This window comes from Acomys russatus, chromosome 1 (assembly GCF_903995435.1).
Source record: "Acomys russatus chromosome 1, mAcoRus1.1, whole genome shotgun sequence".
NCBI lineage: Eukaryota > Metazoa > Chordata > Mammalia > Rodentia > Muridae > Acomys > Acomys russatus.
The window spans coordinates 91,097,723-91,124,721 of record NC_067137.1 but is presented as its reverse complement, the minus strand read 5'-3'; the positions used below and the strand labels follow the sequence as shown (position 1 = coordinate 91,124,721).

The 26,999-nt window shown below is 45.0% G+C and overlaps 2 protein-coding genes and 1 pseudogene across 6 annotated transcripts in view; 1 reads left to right on the top strand and 2 right to left on the bottom strand.

The window, feature by feature from the left end:
* The window catches only part of Slc8a3 (solute carrier family 8 member A3), a 137,911-nt gene that overhangs the window by 110,186 nt on the left and 726 nt on the right, over window positions 1-26,999 (top strand). The window contains exons 3-7 of one of the 5 annotated variants that reach the window (XM_051148403.1): window positions 10,560-10,666; window positions 17,568-17,585; window positions 21,814-21,938; window positions 22,679-22,778; window positions 24,367-24,639. In XM_051148403.1, coding sequence (XP_051004360.1) covers window positions 10,560-10,666; window positions 17,568-17,585; window positions 21,814-21,938; window positions 22,679-22,778; window positions 24,367-24,639 — 623 coding nt within the window. Of the gene's footprint in view, window positions 1-10,559; window positions 10,667-12,803; window positions 12,908-17,567; window positions 17,586-21,813; window positions 21,939-22,678; window positions 22,779-24,363; window positions 24,640-26,999 lie in introns of all 5 variants that reach the window. The other 4 variants (XM_051148405.1, XM_051148402.1, XM_051148401.1 and 1 more) reach the window with 4 other exon arrangements.
* LOC127197571 (uncharacterized) lies at window positions 3,593-3,714 on the bottom strand (annotated as a pseudogene).
* The window catches only part of Susd6 (sushi domain containing 6), a 373,726-nt gene continuing 356,351 nt past the window's right edge, over window positions 9,625-26,999 (bottom strand). The window contains exon 7 of the mRNA XM_051148435.1: window positions 9,625-9,639. The gene's annotated coding sequence lies outside the window, so the exon portion shown is untranslated. The remainder of the gene's footprint in view (window positions 9,640-26,999) is intronic.

Genomic DNA, 26,999 nt, shown 5'->3' with positions numbered 1-26,999 from the left:
AACCAAACAGCGCTTGTCCTCGTAGACTTCAGGGCAGTGGGAATGACAGAGAAAGTGACAGCTGTGTAATTGATCACTTCTATAAAAGTGGGCCGTGTAGTGTTAGTACATCCCAGAAGAATGTCACTTGCCTGGTGGCGTCAGTGGGAGGGAAAATGCAGAAGCTCTTACAAGTGGAAGAAGCCCACTGTGTCCAGTATGGAGGTGACGTGCACATTCAAGATTAGGAGAGACCCTGCTAGGAGCTTGACCTCAGCCATGAGCTCATAAGGTCAGGCTCCAGCTCACTCCCTACCCTATATCTTTACAAGATCATGAAGTCTATCTGACAGCTGCATACGTGAGGCTTCACAGAACCAGAAGAATAGACTCACATGAGATCTGTCAGGAAGGAAATATATCCCCTCCCCCACCCCTTGGTATCATCATTATAAAACTGAGTAGGTGTATGAGGGTGCTTGTGTCCCTGAAATACCTAGAAGGGATGGAGCCGTAGTGTTGGCCGCTTCAGGGTAGCAAGAGTAACCCTGAGAAGCACCTGGAACCTTTTATAGGAATGGGAGGGAAGAGGGTTGGCATAGAAAAATGTGAATCTCTGCAGCTAGGGAGCTTTCCAAACTGCCTGGAAGGCAGCAAATGTGGGGGACACTGTATGAATGAGCTCCAATTAGATAATATCATGTGTGTGGAGCTCCTGAGTGCTTCAGAAAAAAATGCTGTCTAAATACGCAGTGCTCGCATCAAAGATAATGATACAGTGCTCTATTTATAGTCCTATCCTACCTACCTGCCAGCGATTTCCCAGGGATGGGGAAAGATGAATGGGCAAGATTGAGGGAAAGTGCTTTGAAATCCTTGATTAAGAGCCCTCCAGGCAGATGTAGAGTTTAAAATGTATTATATTATTGTCACCACCCTTGTGTCTTCTTTTATCACCCCAGAATGTCTCCTTCTGTCTCAGGTGAATAAGTCTCTCTGACTGTTTCATGCTTATAATGTCACCCAGGAAAGCAGCAGCCCCCCAGATGTGTAGTGTACACAAACACCCCCCCCCCACACACACACACCCTGACCAGGCAGGCTTCCGCAGCCAGTTGAATCTGGCTCTGGCCTTGCTGTAAATCTAGGCTTCTACCCCACTACCCTTCCTCCCCACCCAAGCTCATTTTACTTCTTCCAATAGGAAACAAATATGTAAATGCCCTGCTTAAAGGGAGTACTGATTGCAAACCTTGTGCACACAGTGGACAGGCTGGAACTGGAGACAGACATGCGAGGAGGGAGCCACTGTGCTCTAAAAGGGGACAGATTCTCATAGTGCCTCGCCTCACCCAGGGAAAAGCCCAGAAGGATTCACTAAAGGTGGGCCAGGGTAGCAAAGAGACTTGAATACTTGGAGACGACACCACCAAATAAGACTCTGGGAGGGGGTGGCTGTCAAGAAGCCCTGATCACTCTCAGAGAACTTGGTCTATCCAAGCCAGGAGCCCCAGGAACACAAATTGATCTCTTTGACTTCCCTCCCCGCCCCACTATGGAACCTTGAGCCTGTCAGCCCATAATAGGAAATAAATACTCAGATGAGCTGCTCCTGCACTCCAGCTTAGAATAGGAAGTGAGCAGAGGTGGGTAATGGGGAAGGTTACCCTGTGACACTGGAGCAATGAGAGGCGAAGGGAAGGTTGATCCCCATTCACTAAGACAGGGAAGGCTGATAGGCAGCGGTACCGCAACAGGACATGCCTCTTTTTCTGTTATTCTTCATCATCCTATCCTTGGAGCTGGGAAAGCACCCTCCCTGGCCCCGGACCAGCGCTCTTTAGACAGTTGGGTATGTTACCGTCTTATGAGTCCATCTTGAATTCAGTTACAACAGAACACCATCAAATTAAAGTGACATTTCTGACAACTTATTCTTTGCCCATCCCTTGCTAGAAGCTTTCCTCACACTGTTTCCTTTAATCTTTTGAATGGCCCTGTGCAGTAAGTCTTACAACCATGCCCTCCTTCAAAGGAGGAAACTGAGGCCCACAGAAAGTTTCAGAAATTAGTTATAGGGCTAAAACTTGTAAGTACTGTGTACAGAAAGCTCTGATCCTAAGGCTGGGGCCCTTCACCGCCAAATAACAGAGAGAGTCTTTATCTCCAGGGCATCAGTCACCAGAAGGAACAGCGGGGACAGGCTAAGATATAGAACCCTGTCGTTAATAAGTAATTCAGGTGGCAGCAGAGTGGGGATTCAAGACAAGGCGACTCTTTTCATGCAGGTTTTGAAGGTTGAAGGAAAAAGTCTAGACTGCTAGGGAAAAGATGGGGGAACTATTAAAGCCATCTTTTCATAGTGCTGGCTTCATAACGGTGTTTCTCAATAGAGTAGTGTGTGCAAGAAAGGAATGGGAGAGGCAGAGAAGGCCCCGTCTGCATTCCTCAGAGTAATCACATGCTAAGTGCTAAGCAGGGGCTCCTCTGATGCCCTCGGCTCAGCTGCTGCCTCCACCACTACTCACAAACCATCCATTCAAGAAGTACAAACTGCCCACGGGCCAGAGTGTGTGCCAGCTGGTAAATGAGACAGACTGGGGTTTTGCTTTTAATGGTACTTGGATTCTGGTGAGGGAACCAGGTAAGCAGCAAATAGGATGGAGGTATGGCAGGCGATGGTGTGGAAAGTTGTTGGAGGTCGGAGTTGAGAAGACAGAGAAGTAACCTATAAACAGAGACCTTTTTTTTTTTTTTTTTTTTTTTTTAACCTGGTGTCTGGGGAAATGATGGTTCAGAAAGGAGAAGTGCAAACTTCCAGAGGCAAGAATCGGGTCTGTGAATTTAAGAAGACAGGTATGCTAGGGCAGAGCACACAGAGGGAGGTGGGCAGAAGTGTCTTGTGAAACAAACCAGGTGGGCTGTGCAGGCTCAGGCACTAAGGAGCGCCCGGGCATGTGTCCGCAGTGTACATCCTGCCTCAGGGCTGGTGCAGAGTGCTCTGGGAATGGAGCCCGGCACACTGTGCTTTCTCAAGCCTTCCAAATGACTCTCTTGTCTCAGAGTAGCTCAGCTAGGTCAGGCAGTTCAATTGTTTTTGTTTTACTTTTAAGGTTTATTTTTACCTTTCCCTGTTTTTCTTCTTTAAAGGGGATTTGTTTTTATTTGTGTGTGTGAGGGGGTGGAGAGAGAAAAGGAGAAAGAGGGGGAGAGGGGAAGAGAGAGGGAGAGGGAGAGAGAGAGGGAGGGGGAGGGGAGGGGGAAGAGAGGGAGGGGGAGGGGGAGGGGGAGGGGAGGGGGAAGAGAGGGAGAATGCCCCGTATTTGCAGTTGCCATCTTCAGAGGCCAGATTGCTTGAGCTGAGATACAGACAGCTGTGTGCCCAATATGGGTGCTGAGACTAGAACTCGGGCATCTGGAAGTGCAGTGTGCACTCTTAACTGCTGCCATCTCTCCACCCCCACTCAATTTCAATTGAATCCCAAATCCAGAAGGATCTGGTTCACAGAAACTAAGTAAAAAAAAAAAAAAGTGGCACATCAGGACTTTCCTCTCTTTTAAATTAACTGTCCTTTTTTCATGAACACCTTCATCATTTTGAGCTTTCTAGTACCTCAGTCCTCCTCATATGTATCAAAACTCATTCAAAACAATGAGTTCCGGGCTGCAAAAGAGGCCTTATTTTCGGAGCTGTCTTTAAATCTTTGGTCAGCAGTTCAACAACACATAGATACTAAGATATGTCTCTTAAAAGCTACAGAAAGCCCCCTGGCTGATGAAAGAACAGGCTGTAACAGGGCATGAGAAATAGGAACAAAATGTGAGTTAGATGGCTGCTGTGAGAGTCCAGGCCTAAGATGACAGTGACTTAGGGAGGAGGATGTTACCATGGAGGTCCCAGCAGAAGGGGGCATGCTGAGGAACCAGAAGTGTGTGGCTCCCACAGCCTGCTGCTGAGGTCAGTGAGGCAGAGAACTAGTTACCATCTGTCGAGAGCACAGTTCAAAGACCATCTTTTCACCATCCTCTCTATCCGTCCCACCCTCTAGCCATTCCCTTTCTGCTGTGCAGAAACAGGGAACATACTGGAAACTGGGGCTTACAGAATGCTCTGGGCCAATGCGCAGCAGCTGGGATCTTGCAGAGGGAAGGTGAGAAAGAAGAAAAGCCAGTGAAGATTGGGTTGTTGTGGACATGCAGGAAGTAAGACTGGGAAAGCAGCCCCTGAGGGTGAGTGAGAAGCCCTGTGTAACACACACACACACACACACACACACACACACACACACACACACACACACACAGGGCTCATGCTCACATGCAAACACCCACACACAGGCACACACATGTGCACACAGATGCCTATGTACACATGTACACACATATGCACACATACACAGTCTCTCTCTCTCTCTCTCTCTCTCTCTCTCTCTCTCTCTCATGTTGGAATGAGATCTACAATGACAGAAAACAAGGTTATAGGGTTTTATTCCTATTGCTGCCCATAAACATCCCCAGAGGGCAGCGGCCTCTCCCTGTTCTTGGATAAGCAGGGTAAGAGTGTGTGTCTTAGGAGCAGAACCTCGGTGCCCTGCCTAATCTGCCATGCCACCAGGCAGCAAGAGAATGCATCAGTGGGCTAAGAGGAGAGTGAGGACACTGGGGAGAGTCATGCAGATGCAGCCTGGGGACCTGTCGTCATCTGAAATTTGACATTTCATTCATGATGGATTTTCCCCCATTAATTCTGATTTTTTTTTAATGCTGTACTAAGAGACCATTTAGCTTGAGTTCTGGGCTTGCTGGTGTTCCCTTACACTGCACATCCAAGCTCCCTTAGCTCAGTGTAAATGTAGCATGATCCCAGGTGCTCTGCCTTTGTGAAAAGGGTGTTTTTTGAGATGCTATTCTTCAAGAGCCCCGAGAGCAGCAGGCTGTGTGGAACCAGCATTAAGCAGTATTGCAACCCAGCTTTAATTTGGGCTGCATCTGGTTCAGTTGAGAAACATCTATAGAATCGGCTAATCCCCCAGGTATTTAAGTCTCTAACTGAAGGAGTTCCTCTGTCCATCCCAGGCACAATAATCTTCCCTGGATTCCATTTTAAATGGCAGCTCTAGAAATTACTCTTCAGAAATGTGAGCTTTGTAGATGTTCAAGTGGACAAAGAGGTGAAGAGGAAGGTGAAAGCCTTTGACAGGGCTTGACAGGGGTCCCACGGAGATGCCAGCAGCACCCGCTTCCTAATTATTAGAAGGTTTTTCCTGGGTTCTGAAGTTTCATGTCTATACAATAAAAAAAAAAAATGCTTCCCTGCTTGGATCAAAATCACCCTTTAAAATGAGATCCCCTCCAGAGAAAGAAAGACCCAACATCTCTAAAGCCAGGAATCAGATAACCAGCCATTTTCTGTCTACAGTGCCAGGAGCAGACACTCTGTTAAATAAATTATCTTATAGATTACTCCCCTTGCCTTTCCAAGAGGGGGATTTATCAATTTCAGGGCACAGCAACCATCCATTCCTAGACTAGTGCTGCTTTTTCACTTCCCTTCTTGTCTTAGAAAAAGGAGGAAAATGGAGCAGTGAAATCTTCCTGTCTTCCCCCAATCCACTCCCTTGGGCTGATTTGGGGCAGATGTGGGGCTCCAACAGGCCTGAAAATACAGAGCTGGCACTTGGTTATGCTCATTGCTAAAGAGGCTAAGGAAGGTATTCTGCTTTGAGAGTAACTAGGCATGACCCTTGCAGGGATCACTTTCTAGAAGAACCAGTCCCCTCTCAGTTGTTAGATTTAGTGTAGAGATGAAATGGAATTTGTGAATATAAATTCTTGTACAAACTGTAACATTCAAAAAGCAACATTATAGTAAAATGTAAAAGTTACTATGAATGCGTAATAGAATAACGTGTACCAAAATGTCCTAATTTCTTCATCAACTTGTCATGTGTTCGTTGTTTAAGTGTATTCTAGTTGCTAGGGAGCATACAGAATCTGAGACACGTATCATCCACTCACTCAACTGACCAACGCAGCTTCGGCCCCTTTAATCTAAAGGAACTCAACAGTCAAAAAGGAATGACGCTCAGAGGCTCATTCAGAGTGGACGTCCTCTACACAGAGCAACATTCTGAGAGGCCATCCAGGCCTGGGAAATGGTTTCCTAACCCTCTGGGGCTTTTGGTAGGAGATGTCCCAGGACATTCTTCTCCAAGACGCACAGCCAGGTTCCCAGTTGGGATGGCCATTCTGGCACCTCTCAACAGAAGGCTTGTAGGAAAGGCAGGTGCTGGCCCCGTGGCCTCTGATGGCATCGTTGGCTTTCCAGGCAGCTGACCAGGATAGTCTGTCTCCATGTCCATTCAGAAGTGGCCACTGAGCTAGAAGGAAAAACTTGTAATGCAGAAGGAAGCATTCGGAACGCCTCGCCTCAATTAATGGCTCCCATATTGACGTGTGGGCACTGTTTTCTCCAGAGTGGGTGAATGGAGTAGGTTAAGTAAGCTGAGGATCTAGGTTGGGCAGTCTGGCCTCCCAGACATCGTGTCTCTCAGATTCTTTGGGCATGCTGTCACAGTAACTTTCAAAGTAAATTTTTTTGTCTTTTGTTACATGTTTTTATAACAGAAAGACGTGAGGCACCGGGTGTGTCAGCAATCACCGGTCATTACTCTACAAGGTCTTTCTGGGGGTTTCTGGTGCATTGGGCATGTGAGGGGAGGGACTGAAGCCTCACGTAAGATAGGCACAGTCCCTGTTCTCAAAGAGTTTAGGGTAAGTAGAAGCAGACTGACTGGAAAGAGTAACCAACAGGCTAACTTCAAGCCGTGAACAAATAGGGCAGTGCGATAGAATGGAAGACAGTCTGTGGTGGGAAGGCACTTCCCGGGGCTATGGAAGTCTGCTTCAGGGAGGTAAGGTGGACAAGAAAGCCCAGCCAATGAGGATAAATGCAGGTCTAAGTGAAGAGCATCTCAGACGAGGAGCACGAGGGCGCTTACCCTAAGTGGGAAACAACCCAATCTGGGAAACGGATGGACCACGGTGTCTGGGAGCAGAGCAAGGGGATCTTGTAATGGGCAAGATCTGAAGTTCAGTGCTGCTGGATGGAGAAGCTCCTCCAGGTCACAGGGGCTTGCTTACTGTAACTGCAGGTGCCACGACAAGGACTGGACTTTGTTTGAGTCAGGGTCTCACTGGGCAGTCACAGTTAGCCTGGAATTACGGAGGCCAGCCTGGTCTCAAACTGACAATTGTCCTTCAGTCTCTGGACTGCTTCAATTACAAGTGTGTGCCACCACCTCTGGCTATACTGTCTTTTAAATCTGTTGCTCCGGCTGTAACATGGGAGAAAGACTTAAGCTGAGCCAAGGAGAGGAGAGTCTCTTTGCAGACTGCGGCAGTCCAAGGGAGAGACCACGGTGTCCTGATCTTGGTAACAGAAGAAAGAAGGATGGTCAAAGTGTTTGGAGCAGAGGTGGGTGGAGAGGAAAAAAAAAGAATCAGAGCATAAGAATGGGAGTGGAGAGATTCCATGTTCAGAGCCCAACCCAACTGGTAAATGACATGCCACTGATGGTGGTAAACGGCCTACTACTGATGGTAAATGGCATGCCATTAATGGTAAATGGTGTACCACTGATGGTAAATGGTGTACCACCGATGATGAATGGCATACACTGATGGTAAGTGACGTACCACCAATGGTAAATGGTGTACCACCGATGGTAAGTGGTGTACACCACTGATGGTAAATGGTGTGCCACTGATGGTAAATGGCGTACCACTGACTGAAGTCGAGAGTACGAGTTTGGGAAGAACTCGAGGTCCAGCTGGTGTCACCTAGTTAATGTTCTCATGGTCTCACTTGTGTGGAGGACAGAAATGAAAACTATGTCAGTTTGGGGGAGCTGTAAGGGATTTCTCCAGCCTCCAGTCAAGGTAACACCTTTAGTGGGAACAGATGTGATGTCTTTCCCACAAATGAGCTCAGTGGGGGAACCCCACACCCTGCCTCTTTTGCTCATCCCACCCTCCAGCTGGTGTTTGCAGCCAGCTAGCCTCATTTCCTCCTGCTGCTATTCAACACCAGTCTTCCTTCTCTTGTCTTCTGCTAAGATGTCCACAGTATCTCTTTTTCTCTTTATCTGTTCACTAGAAAGCAACACAAGCTCACTCCACGTGCTATAATGTATATTCTATCCAGCCCGGAGCTTGCCACTAATGATGGTAGAGGCTAGATTTTGAGAGGCTGTGAGTCTGTCCCTGTACCCTCCTAACACTCTAAGCCCCTGTAATAACCCATTTGGGGATCTATTATCCTGGTTTATCTAGCCCTTTCTTGACCTGACTTCTATTTGCAGAAGTACTATTTATTGATTTCCCTTTATTTTCTGACTTAATGACTGGAAATGAAAAGAGCCCCTTTTACGTGACTCTCAAACTGTGTTGCTGTACTTAATAATAGTTTCTAGTTTTTAAATCCTCAGTTGAGAACCCTCACCCTGATGGTAATGGTGGGCCCAGGCTAGAAGTCCCTAGAAGAAAGAAAGCCATAGTGCCGTGGCTTTCACAGGCTGCAGGGATATTGTTTCCCGTGGCAGCTATCTGGGGTTTCATGGACTGGACTGAAGTGGGTACAGAGGCCATCAAGGTTTAGAGTGTTGTTTCATAAGCAATTAGTGGCATGGTCTAGGATCAGCAACTGTCATGCTCACTTTGGTGGGGGGGGAGGATGGACCCAGTAAGTAAAGGTAAGGAACCATAGACACCTAAGCAAACTCTTAAGGTTGACTTGGGGGAATAAAGAGTTGGTGCCAAGTTAGACTGTAAACACTGTGCTTCATTTAAAAAGAATCAAGATTGGGACAGAAAACATCTGCCTCTTCTGAAAAAGCCCAGGCTTAGAGGCATGTCTGGGAGGGGACTGCCGATGGGAGCACCGAATCCCTATGCTGCAGAGAGGCAGTTCCATGACACAGTGGCACCTCCAGGGGAGCTAAAACATGTGGATTGGGGTTCTAGTTCTGAAATGTCCCATCAGAAGCAGCAGCTTGGAGGCACAGGCTTGCCTCTCTTTTTAAAGCAGCTATAGAAAGGAGAAGCAGTAGGGTAGGTGGGTAGGTGACACAAAACAGTTACCTACATGTTCACTCCACAAAATATCACTTTTTCATACACAAGTCAATGTGGTTGGTGTTGACCAAAGGATCACTGATCCTAACTCAGACAACCCCAGAGTTGTGCACCCTTCCATCACATCAATAGACAGAATCTCCCCGTTACTGTGAATCAGACAACGTGTGGTGCAAACTGAGCAATTCTCCTGACTCCCTGGGATCTCCACTGCCACACAAAAGGGAGAGAGTCTACTATTCTGGGCACAATTCCCACAGGCCTATGTGTCCCTCTCTTTCTGTTCTTTCTATAAAATAGGCACTTTCAATCATCATCTGCTAGTTCTAGATGTAAAAAAGAAAGAAAGAAAGAAAGAAAGAAAGAAAGAAACGCATTCTTTCTTGTTCCAAAAGTAAAGAGATAAAGAATAAAGCTTATGAGGAGACCTATCAGGGCATCTTCTTATGTACCCAGCAGCCTCTCATCAGTCTTCAGAAAGACTGTGGGAACCATGGGGAATTATGGGGAGCAGAGAGAGAGGAGCCGGTGAGACATGGGCTATGAGGGCTGGATGCTGGCGAGCACGGTTCATGCATCTCTGAAAATGTCACCGTGAAGCTCACTAATAGTCACAATGCATTGACATTAGTGGTTTTAAATCTTACGTGTGGGAGCCAGACAGTCTCTATTAGCTACAAAAACCGCTGTCCGAAAAATACTAAATGGGAAACTGCAGAAGCAAACCATACATAAATTTTACATAGCTTGTATTATAGTGTATTGTGAGTGGTTTTGGTTTCGTTTCGGTTTTCGAGAGTGGGTATTGGCTTTGCAGTCCAGGTTGTCCTCAGACTCACTATGTGGTTCATGATGGCCCCAAGCTCACAGTGACTCTCTTCCTCACACCTCTGGAGTACTTGGGTTACAAGTGTGTACTACCATGCCAAACTGGTAATGTTATAATTCTCCTGTTTCATCATTGGTTGTTAACCTTGGATTGTGCCTAATTTATAAACTAAACCTCATCAAAAGTATGTACAGGTGGTATTACGAAGTCCAGTATGGCCTGTGTTTCCATATGTTCACTGGGGTCTTGAAACATATTCCTAATGGATAAAAGCTGTACAACATAATCCCTGAGACTATGTAAACATTATTTGTCTTGTTTGCATATTGCTTAAATTATTTGTCCAAGATCACACAGCATCTCTGGGATTCGAACTCAGAACCTTTGGTTGTAAAGCCTGAGTTTCTCTTTAAGTATGGTTAAAATGTGCAGCTACATGAAACCCAAGAGGACTCGCTGAGGCTGGAGGAGAGCCAGAGCAGCCACCTTCCTCCATGCATCTGTGGGACTGGGACCTTTCTGGGTCCTTCTCTTTCCTTCCTTTCCTGTTTTTTTCTCCAGCTGCCTTGTCCCAACTCTGCTCATTGCTTATGGTGCTTTATTTTTCCATCCACAGCAAAACAATTCACATCAAGGTAATTGATGATGAGGAGTATGAGAAAAACAAGAATTACTTCATTGAGATGATGGGCCCCTGCATGGTGGATATGAGTGTTCAGAAAGGTGTAGTACCCTGTGCTCCACACTAACAGTAACAGTCTCCTCTCCTTCCTTTCTTCCTCTCTCCAATCCATTTCCTTCTCTTCCTCTTGCCTTTTAACTTCCTGTCTCTTCATCTTCTTGCTCTTTTCACTTCTTCTCTCTCTGTCCTAACACCTGCCAATCTGTCACATGGTATCCACAGAGAGGTCTTCAAGAACCAATGCCAATTTTTCTGGAGTGGCAAAATGAATATGGGTGAGGAAAGGAGAGATGGAGAGAGAGAGAGAGAGAGCGCTCCTTGCCTTAGTCCATTCTCCCTGTTAAGAGGAGCTGGATGTGGATGCAGAAAGAACATCAGAAAGGGCTTTCTGACCTAAGGGGAAGCTCTCCCAGCAATCCCATGAGCTGTCTCAGAACGGACAGAGCTGTGCTCTCCATCAGAATGGCCTTGTTTACCTCTGGCCTCCGACAAGAAGTCAGACCACTCTTCCTAGGATACACTGTGCTCTGAAGGAGGAGCTTCTAGATTAGGGCAACAAAACATCATCATATCTCTCTAAGCAAGGCCCATCTAGATCTCATGCAACAGCCCCCTTTGGTCACAAAACAGGCTTATGTCCTATAGACAGAGACATTTCTAACCTCCAACTGCTCCTTGATCAATATTTGTCTTTTAACCACCCAACAAGGTATGAGAAAAAATCCCAAGTAAAATACACACACATGAACATTCACTCACCCACACACACACACACACACACACACACACACATATACACTCATACACATACATACAAACATACACACACTCACACACACAACGTATTTACATATACATATGCACACACATACATACATACATACACACACATACAACACACACATACACATATATGCACACACCACATGCATACACATACACACATGCACACACACACACACACACACACACACACACACACACACACACACACACACACCAGCTCAACAGTACTTATGCTTTATTGGTAGAAAAGTGAAGTGTGTCTTCAGAATGTCAACAGAACATCAGAGGATCTGAGGATCTGAAGACAGTTAAGGTGTCATTTATTCTCTTTTTCCTTTGAGGGAATTCAGGTCCCAGTGTCTTCTCTGCTGCAAACAAGGCTCTGAGAATAAAAATTCCATCTAGCTCTATAGCCAAACCGGCTAACTGCCACTGTGGTTCTATGAAGTGCCAAGAGAAGGCAAAGAAGAAGACCCAGGTCCCCACTGTGACCTCTCCGTGTTACCAAGTGACTGAGTAGGGCTCAAATAAATCTTTGGAGTGGAATATCTTTCAAAACCAAGCTCACTTTTATTTGTAACAGACACTCCACTGTGTTGATGCCCAGAAGTAGACAGCAATCACCACAACCTGAACCCAGGTTAGCCAGCATTTAGAATGTCAGCTGTGGGGCATAGCATCCCTCTATGACAGGCATGTCAATAGCACGAGATTCCTGTATCCTATTGAAATGAAGACATTTTTTGGTTTCCATTCCTGACCTCCTTATGGGATAGAGAATGAGAAAGTTAGTAGACTCCTTCCTCCCTGTATCCCTACCTCCTTTCTCTCCCTCTCTCTCTCTCTAGTCTCTCTATTCGTAAAAACGTTCCTTTTAGATTTTTCTTAATGAGGCAAGGAAGGAGTGGAGACTCAGGTTCTTCCAATAAATTGCTCATCGTGGAAGGGTTCTGGGTCATTCCCAGTCAGCAGATAATTTATTTGATGCCTCAAGAGATGCTACTGGTACCACGTGACACCAAGGGAATGTGCTGCCTGACTTACTTCCTACTAACCATTAGCAGGATCTAAAACGACTCCTCCCCACCACGACCCCAGTCTTCCTTCCCGTGCCCCTCTTTTTTCTTGGCTCCCTTTGCCCGCTTGTCCTTGTCCTCCTGGTTCTCCTTTCCTCTCTCCTATAAAAACAACTGTGACTGAGGAGACAAGAAAAGCTAAGAGCATTTTTTTCAAGACAACACAATCCACCATAGTTTTGTCTAAGGCCACCATGGCAGGATGGGGCTGCATGTGCCAGAAGTGATGGGAACGGTTATTAAAGGCTGTTGCTCAGGTAAACAACCAACCTGCCCACTTAGTCGACACACTCTCTCTCTCTTGTTGTCCCTACAGGAAAACCATAAGGGTTAAAATAGTAGATGAGGAGGAATACGAAAGGCAAGAGAATTTCTTCATTGTCCTTGGTGAACCGAAATGGACGGAACGTGGAATATCAGGTGTGAGATTCTTTAAAATCAAAACAGCAGCCAAAAAAAGGCAAAGAAAAAAAAAAAAGAAAGAAAGAAAGAAATTCAAACAAACCAGAAACTGATTTTTTAAAAAAAGAAGAGACTCTAATTTTGCCCCACCTTTCATCCCTCTCTCCTTTTTCTCCTGTTGACAGGAACGTTTATTCTTTTTCCTCCTGTATTCTCATTCTCACCCTGTTTCAATGTCATCTATGCCTTCTTAGCCATAGTTTATATCCATATTCCTCCTTTCTCACATTCTGGGCAGTACTGCAGCCTCAACTCCTTGTTGCCCTACTGAGTTATTTCTGTGTTACATTATAAGTATCGAATTATCTGATTGTTACTATCCCCTGCACTTCCCTCCTATTCTCTGTCCCCATACTATAACCTGTCAATGTGAAAACTCCTTGATGGGTGGGGAGGAGAAGAAAAAGAATGGAATGGAATGGAATGTGTTGCATGTTTATGCCCTTTCTTGCCACCTCTCACCCTAGCTTGGATTGATAGTGGGGGTGAGGGTCTTGAAGAGAGGGTGGGACTGGGACCCGTGTTGCCATAATGCTTTGAACATTTTCTGCTGCATTCCTAAACCTCCGTTAAATGCTTGGCAAGCTATTCACTTGCAGAGTGGCTCACATGCCTCTCTGCTCTTCCTGAAGGTAAGTGCATTATCTGGCTACTTCTCAGTTGGGTAGACCATGGTATGGAGAGGTAGACCAGTTGGCCATGGTCTCTGAGAGCTCTCTCAGAGAGAGCTGACTTCTGAAGTAGCACTGCAACAAGAAATCCCAAGCTCCACTTTCTCTCTTTGACATCTCATCCACTCCAACCTATCTTTCTTCATAGTTTAAAGTAAGCACCCTTATGTAGGCTGCTTTGTGATAATGAGAACAGAAACATCTGTGAGATAAATTAAGTCATTTAGGTTCAACTCTTCCATGATCAAGTAGACCCTAGAAAAGAATAGACATTGGGCAAGCCCAGAATGTTTGTTTATGATTATCAAATAAAGGAACTCTAAATGATATAATGGTACTGATCACTGAAAGACTAGAGGCAGCCAGTGGACAGCTCATAGATACCAGCCTTTGCTTAGCATCTGCAAGTGAAGACATTGCTCAGACCTCAGGACACTTCTCATTACCAATTAGAGAAGTAGAGAAGTGGTCCTCATTTTCTAGGGACATGAATCTTAACACTCCAGCCAGAGGCTCATTCTTAAGTGACTGACACTGGCATTGTTGCAACCAGGGAAAATAGGAGGGAAGCTTTCTTCATTTAGTAAAAATTAGCAGAAGCTACCACTTTGAAAAGGTTGGAGGAATAGCTATGGGAATGCAAAAATATCTAGTAGGGGTGACCATTCTTCAGCAGTTTCATATTCAACAACAGGGAGCTACACTGATGGATCTAAGAGAGTGAAGTCAATATAGACACTCTCAAAGCTCCTCTACTGATCTTCTCTTCAAACGTAATGGTCCATTATCATCATCCATTGGAACTGTCTGCACAGTTCTCAACAGTCTGTGTCAGCACTGATTTGGACACATCCAGCATTCAAGGAGCAAAGTGAGCTCAATTTTCTATTGCCCATTGAGTAAGGTATCCCTACCAACCTGACCACTGGAGAAAGAGAATCTCATTCTATTGCTTCTTACACTGTATTCCAACCTATCTTCCAGCTCTAATTTTTTCAGAATGTTCTCAGAAATTGTCTCAGTGCCTGCCCTACCTCACTCCCATCACCTCCTCTTTATGCACTGGACTACACCTCTCTGATTGGTTGGAAACAAAAGATACCCACCACCCATGTAAAACAGTTTTGCCAAGGGGAAGATGAAAGCAACTCACTGGATGGTACAGAACATCTGGAAGAGAGACAGAAGCTCCAGGCAGGAAAAAGTATTGGAAGCCCATGTGTGCCTTTATTTTACTGTTTAAAAAACTGCTATTTTCTACCTCCCCTAGAATCTCCTACCAAATAGTAGGACAAGAGGTGTCCTAAGATAAGTCTTGTGTCCTTCAGAAGACCTGGCTGAATGCAAACGCCTGTGGCTGCTTTCCAGTCGAGGTTGCCCTTTGACACTGAATTATTTAACCAAGAAGATTCCAGGGAAGCCCTTGTGAACCCTAGTCCTTGGGGAGGTGGAGGAAAGAAGACAAGGATTTCAGAAAACTATTTGTGTGGTATGCCCCCCAGATCTTCCCAGAGAGCAAGTGCCAAGATGGATGTTTTGAATAAGAAATGTATGGTTTTTCCAGCCTCCTGCCCTACTGTCTAGGCCCTAAATTCTAGGGTGATAATTTTCCGTTTCTTCAGTTCTTCCCTGATATTGGCATCAGACCATGAGGTGAAAGGTTATAAAAGGTTATAAACCCCAGTTGGCTAGATGCAGCGTCTAAGGAAAATCCATTCTGATTTGCAGGGTTCCCATTTGTTTTCAGAGTGAGTGACAGTACAGTGGAAATTGTTTTTCATTATCAACCGCTATCTAGGAGAGACTTAGGCATTCAGTCTGGCATCATCTCTGCATGGTCAAAATGACAATTGAATTTTTAAAAAGAGACTGCACTTGAAATAGGAGACTCTATTCTGAGCAAACACAACAGCCTTCAGAGGTAATATTAAATGTTCTGCATGATCTGTGGTAGAGGATGAGAGGAAGTACAATTATGCTGGCATGGAGGAAGCCCCAGAGTGTAAAAATGAACTTCCGTTAGCAGGAGTAGCACTTTCTTGTCAGGGCTATCAGGTCAGCGCCTAGCCATAGGAAGTCTCCTATGGGAAAGGAGGTACTGTCCAATAGTGGGCCTATTTCTTTCTCTTCTTTACACGTCCAGGGTCATATCTTGTCAACTGCTCATAAAAACATCCTAAGCTACCTTCTTTCCTGATTGTCTCTGGGATATCTGTGCAGGAATAAATAATTCTCACGTGGCCCTGAGTATCAATACATAGGAAATCAAGGAAAACGCCCTGGCAGTAGCCAGTCACTCGATGATGACCTACCTGGATCTCACAGATGCATCCATAACTCCTTAGTTAAACCTCAGACTCATGAAGACAAGAAGCAGAGAACGCCTGGCCTGCCTGGGTGCGCTCATGTGTTGGGATCTTCAGTCTCTACTTGACCATAAGGGCCTGAAGTACTCTTCCTGCAGATCTGTGGACGGAGCAGAATGGACTACCTCCCTTGCTGTCTTTGTCAGTGTAATCAGAACACCCACTGGCTAACTAGATACCTTCTTGGTCTGAATGGAAAAGCTAAGAAAATCAACTGCTGCTCACCTATTTACACGCCATGTGGATTCTGAGTCCACACGTATCTTCAGTGGCTATGAATGTGGAGCTGTAGGTCTCTCTCAGGAATGAATTGCATTCCTTGCAGTTACCAGAGAAACAATTTGCAGATATCCTCACATATGTACTCACAATCTCTTTCTTTGTCTGTCTCTACCAGGAGTATGTAGTTAGGTGTTTCCAGACCTGACAAGTGACAAGGAGTGAGGCGTGTACAATTACACATAGGACCAGGATGGAAATGTGGCATAAATTTCACAAGAATTTCTTTTTAATGAGTGAGCTTTGAAGACCAAGAGAGCTTTAGCATAAGCAACACTTCTATTTCATGTAATGGGTCTCTCAGTCATTGGAAGAATCTGTCAGGTTACCTTAGAGACAAGAGAGTTTAGCACAAGCAAAAATAAGCTAGAGACATCCTGTGTTGTGTATGTTTTTGACTCTGTTTCCCAGTCCATGGAGAGACCTTACATTTACCATCTCCTGTCCTCATACAAGCCTTGCTCTGTCTATCCCTCTGTCCTAGAGTATCTGAAATCCAGAATTCACCTTTCTTTTCTGAGCAAAAAGCCTATCAATTGTCAAGATAGTGAAGAGCAAACCTTTATTGAACATTACTAATGTCAAGGGACAAGATTAGACAGGTGCGACAAAGTAGAAGGAGTCCATGGCTGTGACTTCCAAGATATAGCTATAAATCATTCCAGGAAAAACAGTCTAAAAATGCATCTTTTCCTTATAGCACTCTTTTAGGGAAAACCCAAAGCTCTAGCCACAATGGTAGCTAAGATACCATTGATGCCTGTAAAAACATCATGGGCACTGAGAGGCAGAGCACGATTTGATTGTAAGGCTGGGCCTAGCAATCAGAGGTGTGAACACTATTCTAGTCTTTCACACCGATATCTGGAGCTCACATTCAAGCCCTTTGCTCCACTTCAACTTTGGCAAGGTTGCAGACCACACACTGTGTTCTTGATAACTGGACCCTCACTCCTTTTCACACGGAGTCACAGTGATCGCCTTAGTGGTTTTTTTTTTCACCCATTGGGTCTTCCCATCCTCGTGCCTCCATCCTTAGCACTCATGCATTCAGGGGAGGGGTGGGGGTAACTTCCTTGTAGCTGCCCAACAGTCATTCCAGCTTCTCGTACCTCTTGCTGCTGCTATTGTTGCGCATGCTCACATGGTGCTGTCTGCATGTGTTCTTGAGCTCTTGCCTACTAAACCCGCCGCCTTCCTCATGCTGCCAGGAATCACAAATCCTGGGAACACTTTCAAGATGGGACCTTAATGTTATTTCCTTTTCTTTCTCCCCCTTCTCTGGTATCCATTTGCAAACAGCGCTCCTGTTATCTCCAGGTAAGAGGTGTCTGTCTTTCTTCTCTTTTCTACTCTTGCCAATGTCATTACTTGGTTTATGATCAATGTCCACTACTTTACTTAATAGGAACTACAGGGTCAAGATAACCTGACAGATTCTCCCAATGACTGAGAGGCTCCTTACGTAAAGTAATTGTGGAGAAGGAGATAACTCCTTGAGCATCATTTTCATCAGTGAATGTGGGGAAATGCATAGTTAGCCATTAAAATAAAAATTGCCATGAGGACAGTAGGCCGTAGGCCTCCCTACATCTCAATTCATCTGTATCTTATTGTTGGAGAAGAGAAGGTAAGAGTTAGGACCAGAATCTCCAATAGGATAGCCATAGAATTCAAAAGGAAAAGACTGACCCTAGAGACATTGGGGGAAACAACAAGGAGCATATATATATCACAAATGAGACCAAATTGCTAGATTTGGATTCATTTGTTATTTTTCCTTAAAGTCACATATGCTCCAAAGAGTAAAACTGTGTGTGGGTTCTGGATAAAAAAGACATTTATCGACTTTATTTTAAAGAGATTCTCATTCCAAATTTAGATTCTGTGTAGGATATGGACCTACTTTGAGCGTATGCTGGCATGAGTGGAAGCCCTTCAGAAACAGCATCCAAGCTCATGGCCAGAAAGGAAAGCAGCCCTCTGTGTCTGGCAGCGCCATACCTGATGCAGATGGAGTGGGCACCACAAGACAGTTTCAATCTGTTTTAAAAGAACATCATTTGCCTCCTTGGAGCCTTAAGCAGAAAGTGCACGTAGTTAGTATGTTTTCCTTTTGTGAAAACATTTTTACAGCCACTTAGTCTTCTTGCTTATTTTTATGCCAGCAGGATAAGAGCTAGCTCCTGCTCTATGCCCTGCACTCCGCTCCCATTATGTTTTTCTTTTTGTTTTCTCTCTGCTCATGCTACCCAACATGAATATGTTCAGGTTTCTTTGTTCCAGTTCTTACCTTCACTTCCTAACACACATATCTGGGTTTGCTTTAAGTTTCATTATACTTTTAACATGCTTTCAAATACCAGGAGAAAATGTAAAATTCAGGGTGGACATCCTACACCTTCCAATCTGTAGCCCTCTGATTCAGGAGCCCTTCAGACTTTATAACTACTAGAACTCTCAGGCTTTGAGTTTGATCTTCCAGAGAGGACAGACCAACATGATTAACAGTGTCTGGTGGTGAAAGAGAGTAAATGTGTTCATCCTGGGCTACTCCACCAAGTTCAAGGGCCTTTGTGTGAGCGTCCTGGGGACACCGCTGCTTCTTGTGAGGATATCTGCAGAGAATTCACAATCCATCCTTGCCTTGCCTGGAAGGCTCTTTGTTCTTCCAATATTTGTCCAATCTTCCATCTTATTTATATTCCACCTCCTTCCTCACCTCTCTCCCTTTCTATTCCTAGAATAGGGAGTTTGTTTAGTCAGCCCAAATATCAGGATCACCCCTCCTTTGTTCTTTTCATTTGAGATTCTGAGGAGCAATCAGAGTCATTATCATTTGTCTTTTAAGTTTGGGACTTGAAGAAATTAACTTCACTTGAACTTAAAGTAATGACCACTATGCAAAAATTAGAAAAAGGAGGGGATTACTGGCAAGCCACTAAGTTAGAGTTTACAGAAAGGTGTGTGTGTGTGTGTGTGTGTGTGTGTGTGTGTCAGTGAACAAACATAAACAGAGTGTTCCTGTGGGACTGTAGGTGACTTGATGATAGAGTACTGGTTATTTGTCAAAGAGATTTTTGCAGAAGGCTAGATAGAAGAAGTGGCTGTCACCACAAAGGTGGACAGGTCAGCAGGTAGATCAATAATATGCCAGATAGATATAGTGCTAGATTGATAGCTACACAAGGGGTTAGACAGGTACATTTATGTGTCACTGGAGAGCTCATTATACTGGTATAACGTTTTCATGGCACCTGTAAAATATGACATGAGGGAACTGGGGAGGGAGGAGCAGGATAACACTGCCACTGCTGAGACAAGCAGTGTGATATGATGCCAAAGCCAGAAAGAGGAAAGGGCTAGCCATTCTTTAAGGAGTCTCTCTATCTTCTCTAAGGGCTTTTCCCCAGAATGCCTTGCAGTTCTGTTTCTAGGACTGCTGTCCTTGTAAATACCCCCAGGCACATTCAGACTTCCGGATTTGCCTTCAGAATGAACTCATTGGAGACTCATATTAAATGAAGTAAGTGAGGTGAGGCTGCTAGGAGATGTCATCCAAGTTGGAAATACAAAAAAGAAAGAAAGAAAGAAAGAAAGAAAGAAAGAAAGAAGAAAGGAACAGAGAATAAGTGAAAGGTGAGTGATCTGCCATAAACAAGACATGCATACCACTCCTCTAAGGCTCAGAGAATATTGTGGAAGAAGGGCAGGAAGAATGCAAGAGCCATAGGATAAGAAAGGCTACGGAATGCAGCCTCCTGGACACAGTACAGCCATTCTAATAATGAACTAAGTGCAACTGCACTCATCTACCATGAGCCCACACAGTAATGAATCTGTCAACAACAGCCAACCGTCAAAGGGAAAGGAACTCAAAAGAACCCCTCCAACTCGTAGCCCTAGAGACCACAGTGACTCTGGGAAACCACTGGTGAGCCCACAAGTCTGCAGTGGAACTTCCCAAACCCCCTGTTATGCAGATGGACCGTTAAACTCAATGGGTCTCAAAATAAAACTAAAATGTGTGCGTATGGAACAGAGACTTGTACGGTTGAGAGAGATTTGACAGGAGTGATAAGAGAAGGAGAGAAGGAGTCCATATCAATTATAATGCATTACATATGTGTGAGAAAATGTCAAAGCACAAGTGTAACAATTAAAAAAGACAAATTTTGAAGAAAACCAGAGCTGGGATGGTGCAGCACCATGGACAGCTCCTGGACAGTGTCAGGGATCTCCCTTCTCATTGGTTGTAGAAACACTGTGTTCAACAGCAAGCTTGGGCACTGGAGTCTGCACACTGTCAACTGTCCTTCTTCAGGTTAAGGAAGAAAATCTTCATATAAATAAGTCTCTCTACTAGTAATGACTATCCTCGGTGTATAGTCGTTTCCCTGAGTTGCGTTCATTGCAACCTCCAGGACCCAAGTTTCTCTGGCCCTTTCTTCACTGACTCCTCAGCCATGGAAAAAAGACTTCCTTGGCCTTTGACCCATTTTGTCCTTGGGATTATCCAAGGACTAGAGGATTCCTGTGGGAGGTTTACTGTGTGGAATGAAAGCAATTAAGAAGCTGAATAAAAGAACTAATTGAATGTGAGAGTGTGGACTTGGATGAGGAGATGTTTAAATGAGCTCTGAAAGAAGCAGGCTGCCGAGAGCAATTTTCTAATCAAGGGGGAATAAAAAGATTCTATCTCTATTTCACTCTAACCCAGCAAACATGTCTTCATGGTGAAGTGTCTGTAGAATGGACTCGCCAGCTGAAGTGGAAAAACCGTTCAGCTGTTCAGGAAGAGAAGGGGCCATTGGTAAATGATGCAAGACGCTGAGCAACTCAGAGAGAGCTTATAAAGAAAATAAAGGAAGAATTTTGGTTTTTTAGTTTTTTTTAATGAGTTGATTATTATATTCTTCCAGAAGAAATACCCCTGCCATGTATAGAAATCCTGGGGAATCTATCATCAGGACACCATGAAGTTTCATGGAATATTACCCACATTTCTCACTGTGAGAGTGTCATTCACTATATGAAATGGAGATATCTCTGAAAACACCCTCCTTTCTCTTTAATAGATGGAACAGGCCAACAATGTTGAAAACAGATGCTAATGGGAACCAGTAGGCAGTGCCTTAGGATCTTACATGAAGCTTACATGAAGTTACATGAAGCAGTCGACAACCACACTCAGCGATTCAAAACAGTTAATGATCAAGAGATTTTGCCTCTCTTCCCAACTCTGCAAACACTTCCCAAGTGGCTTGGGAACTTTATTTACTTGGTGCCCTTCACTGGGAATTCTTTAGGTCACATTGCCTACTCAGGAATAAAACAAAAGGATAAATGTTTATCTCAGGCCAGTGGGAGCCTGTTCATGGTCTGATCATAGAGTGTTCCACATTTAATAGAAAGAGACATTAGAATTACCTGCTCCCAGCTTTGGAGGTCTACTTGCTTTGCTCTCACTGCCCATGTCTCTCTGAGCTATAAAGTTCTGGATGATGGAAAAGGCACTAAAGCTAGTCTGATGTTTCTTTTGTTGCAGAGGTGACAGACAGGAAGCTGACTGTGGAGGAAGAGGAGGCCAAGAGAATAGCAGAGATGGGAAAGCCAGTACTGGGTGAACACCCCAAACTAGAGGTCATCATTGAAGAGTCCTATGAGTTCAAGGTCAGACCGTCAGTGAGGTCCAATGAAATTATAGCTAACTAATGTGGGGAGCAGAAGATATGAAACTTTGTTCTAACTTCACCACTGAGAATGTGAAATAGAAACAGAACAAACCACATATCCACCCCAGGCCTCAGTCTCCCCATTTATAATATGTGACAAATTGTGCTGGTTATTTGTATGCTAGGAATACTATAAGAAAACACAATATAGGATAGGAAGTAAGTAGGGAAGGAAGTCCTTAGGTGTGTTGCCGCAATTGTCAAAATGTGTGTCTTAAAGATACTAAAACTCACTACTTCAGGGCAAGGCCTATTAACTTCTTATTCTATAGTTACATTTCAAGTCAGGTGTGGTGTGGGCAAAACCCTTTAATCCCAGGCCTGTGAGGCTGGACTGGGTGGATCTCCGTAAGTTCAAGGCCAGCCTGGTCTACATGGGGAATTCTACAACAGCCAGAGCTACATAATAGAGAGACCCTGTCTCAAAAAGACCACACACAAAGGGAGGAGGGAAGCCCTCTATTCTTACATTTCTCTGAACACCCAGTGACAGAATTCACAACCAAAGAAAAAGGGAGCTGGGGTGATTGTCCAAGAAGACATCATCCAAGGCCACTTCATGTGAAATTTTCAGAACCCCTGAAATTCAGGGCATCTTTCATTCCTTTGTAACACAAGAGGCCTCCTTGTTGCTAAGAGCTCTAACCTCATGATTCCAAGTTTTTCTCTTCATGACAGAGTACAGTGGACAAGCTGATCAAGAAGACGAACCTGGCCTTGGTTGTGGGGACCCATTCCTGGAGGGACCAGTTCATGGAAGCCATCACTGTTAGTGCAGGTAAGAGGGTCCTCGGGACAGCCTTGCTAGGAGTGCACTCAACCCCCAAGAAAGATCACCCCCCCCCCCGCTTGGTGCCTTATCACTTCCCAGGAGACCTCCACAGTAGGTCTTCCCAGCTCTGGTCCTAGATGCTTGCCTGGGTAACTAAAAGACAGTAGCCATATCTGGCTTTGAATCCTGGTTCTGCTGTGTGAACTGGTGCATGGATCCTTTCTGCCATCAATGTCCTTGGCCCTAAAGAGAACTACTGTTGCCTTTCTCAGAAAGACAAGTACAAAATATCTCCACAGGAAGCACAAGTTTCCATCATTCTTTACCTTTGCATTGGTTTCCTTTTCCCTTTCTGTAAAATGGAAAAATTATTCTGCTCTAGAGAACTAGACATTAAGAGTTAGCAAAAATGCTTTGCATTGACCCCTGACTAATCTCTGCCCTAGATGATTTCTTTGACATTCACAGGAGGACCCAACCATACTGACCTCCAGCCCACCAGAAGTCCCAGGTGCCTACAGATGTGTTGAAATGAGGATGGACAGGGTCTCCAAAACCGCCCCTGTATTGTCTCTCAGCAACACTATAGCTCTCTCGAACTGACAGGCACTATTGGCCTTGTCTTTTTCCATGAGGTTTTGTTGTCATAGCAACCCACAGGGTCACATCCCTAAGGCCCCAGAGCCGGAGCAAAAGCACAGCCAGGAAGAGAGGCTCGCTGCTGCTGCTGCCGCCGCCGCCATCCTGCTTTCTCATCCATTCTGCTGTGTCCCTTCTGATGACCTGACTGTGCCCCTCAAGAGACAACAAAAGGAATGTAGGCCACCTAGTCTACCCCTTTACAAAGGAGGGAATTGAAGCTCAGAAACCCTAGGTAAAGTACCTCAGGCTAAGATTTCTCTCATTTAAAATTGCAATTAGAACCCAGACTCCTGACTTCTGCTCTTACCAAACTAAGGCGAATTTTCTCCTGGGTACATGTAGCACATGTACCCATATTTCCAACAAGGATGGGCAGAGACTATCCCTGCTCTGCCCCATGGGATACCTGAGAGATGTTACTGACTCTCTGGTCTACAAATACGATCTGGAATGGCAGCCATCCCTCTGGGGATGGACAATGACAGGACTATGATTGCCATAGACAGGTTAGAAAACCTGAGAAGAGTCCCATTGGCACCCAGTCAAGAGTGAAGAAGCACACAGACAATTTTGTTTTCTTTGCCTAGAAAAATCAATTAAGCCTGCCTCTGCCTTTTTTTTTTCTTTCTTCTCTACCCTCTTGTCTTCCTGTTTTCTCACCTTGCCTCTTAATCCCCACTCTCTATTTCTTTTACTTTATTCCACAGCTTGCTCACTTTCTCCCACCCTCACTTAGCATCCTCCTGCATGTAAACTGACTAGTGACCACATAAGCAGTGGTCACTGCCAGCTGTTTGGTGCCCACAGCCTGTTTCTCACCTGCTGCCCAGAGAGAGCTGGATCCACATTCTGGCCTAGGATGCCTATGCTGCGGATTGGAGCTGACTTTTTTCGTGAATGAAGATCTCGCCTCTCTTCCCTTTCTCACGCCTGTGTGTCTTGTCTCCAGCAGGGGATGAGGACGAGGATGAATCTGGAGAGGAGAGGTTGCCATCCTGCTTTGACTATGTGATGCACTTCCTGACAGTCTTCTGGAAGGTGCTTTTTGCCTGTGTGCCCCCTACGGAGTACTGCCATGGCTGGGCCTGCTTCCTGGTCTCCATCCTCATCATTGGTATGCTCACCGCCATCATTGGGGACCTAGCCTCTCACTTCGGCTGCACCATTGGGCTCAAGGATTCCGTCACAGCTGTTGTTTTCGTGGCATTCGGCACCTCTGTGCCAGGTGAGAGTGAGGGGTACTTAAGTTTGCAAAGAGGCTAGCTCTGGCTCAAATGAGCCCTACACCTTGTCTCATCTCAGACCCGAAGCAACAGGCACTGTGGGTGCTAAACAATTCACATGTGAAATCCCTGCCCTGCTCATCAAAACCTTACTAGACAGGGAAAACAGGTCTGCCAAGGATATGGTACCTGACCGGTTAAGTGGCCCAATTTCTTAACCTTTATAGTATAGTAATAAGACACAAGCAGTGTAATTAAAATGCATATGATAACATTGTTTCAGTTGCCTCTGGCAGCCTATAAGAGATTAAAGATTAGCCTGCTTATAGATGTCCCTATAGAAATACCCACAATCCTTTTTGGCCTCCTCTGATCCTATGGTCACCTATGAGGTCTCCAATCAAAACAGACAGGAGAACCTTAGTGAGATGTGCCCTTTGGTGTGAGGAATCACATGCTTGTTAACTTCTTCTAATGCCAGCTGCAGTCAGCACTCATGCATTTACTTAGTAGAGTAATGTTGACTGAACCCATGTGATGCCTGACATGGTATTGTGCTGGTTGCAGATCTATTATGTGAGCCAAGGCAGACATGTCTAAAAAATCTAGCGAAGGAGACTAGACCCAACTAAATAAACACCATCTTAATAATTTCTATGAAGTAAAGGTGTTGAGCAGGGAATGCTGGGTTAATCTGAGTCAGGACAGGTCCTGTGAAAGCCAGGCCGGAATGTCAAGCAGTAGGTAGCAGGAATAGGGTGACTGTATTAGGCCTGGCTCCCTACTTAACTCAGCCTGAGACTCTATGGCATCTGAACTCTGACCTTTTGCTAGCTTCAAGAATTTGGACTGAATCTCACCAGGCAGGAGTCTATGGGGTGAACCAAGGGCAGCCTTCATTGTAGCAAAGAAATATTTCCTCTGGAGATCAATTACCTATTTATTAGTTCTTCAGCATGGTTATGACAAAAGTCCCAAGAGAAAACAATTAAAAAGGGAAGGATTCATTTTCCTCACAGTTTTGGGGCTGTCAGCACAGCGTGTCAAGGAGAGACAGAGATGATGGAAAAAAGTAATTCACATTGTGGTTGACAAGAAACAGAGATGTGAGTGTAGGAAATGGCCCAAGGCAAGCTATAAGCCCCAAGAAATGTCCCCCCTCCCCGCCTCCATGAGCTACTTCCCACAACTAGGGCCCTCCTGCCTTTCTCTGCCTCCTAGCAGTGCCATCATACTATGACTTTGTTAATGAATTCGTCCATTCCTTGTCACAGCCCTTAGGATCTGATAGTCTCTGGAAACTTCCTTACAGACACTCAAAGGGCTACTCTACCAATCCCCTGGATAAATCTCCATCTAACCAACTTGATACTCAAAATAAATTGTCACATTATATCCACACCAGAGTCTAGGAAATCCTCCTTCTAAAAGCCCAGCACAGACTCGGGGGTAGGGGATGGGGAATGCTGTGTATTAATGATGCCTGAAGTCTAGCTGTTATGGAAGTGGATTTCTTGATAAGAAATCAGATGGTGCCTGGGGCTTGCAGATGAGATGCCCTGTGCTCACTGTTCTCCATGCCTTGGTACACTTGACCCATCAGAGGGAACCAAGCAGAAGTGAGGGGAAAAGACATGTGGAGGAAATAACCAAGGATACGAGCCAAAGTAGAAGGTTATAGTCAAGATGCGGCAAGAAGTGTTCTCTGGGAGATCTAAGAAAGTTGGCAACAATGAGACGTCTGGATATACTGGGTAGTTTGGGGTATTTCCAAGGCCTGAAAACTTGGCCCAGAAAGCACTTTCAGAAGAATGCGCTATGGCCCATGCCTCTGATTTTATGGCTTTTGATGAAGTTCTTTGGGTATGAGAAGATATTATGGGAAGGGTCCTTCCACAAGGATTTTATAGTCAAATCTTTAGCTGACTTAAGTGATCTTGTCTAGATGCCTTAGTGCTTTTTTTTTTTTTTTTTTAACACATGGGCATCGCTCAGTCACTGTTAGGGTAAAGTGAGTATGTGGCCTGCGTGACAGTTACAACTTGGCACCTACTCAAGCAGATTCACAGGATGTGAAAGTCTCCTGGACAGACCTGATGAGATGACTGTGTCTTTTTTTTTTTTTTTCTTCTTCTTCTTCTAAAAACATAGTCAATAGAAAATTATACTCCCACTTGGTAAGTATTGAGATAAGAATAGCTTAGGAAGCTTCGGACACTTACAGATGAGAAACAGGAAACCCTGACCCATAATTGGTTATGCTCAAGGCTCCACAGCTCATAAGTGGCGGGGCTGGAAGTGGCCTCTCTGCCCAGGCTGCCAAGCTGCCTATAAAGGATACTCCAAGATAGGCCCTGCGCAT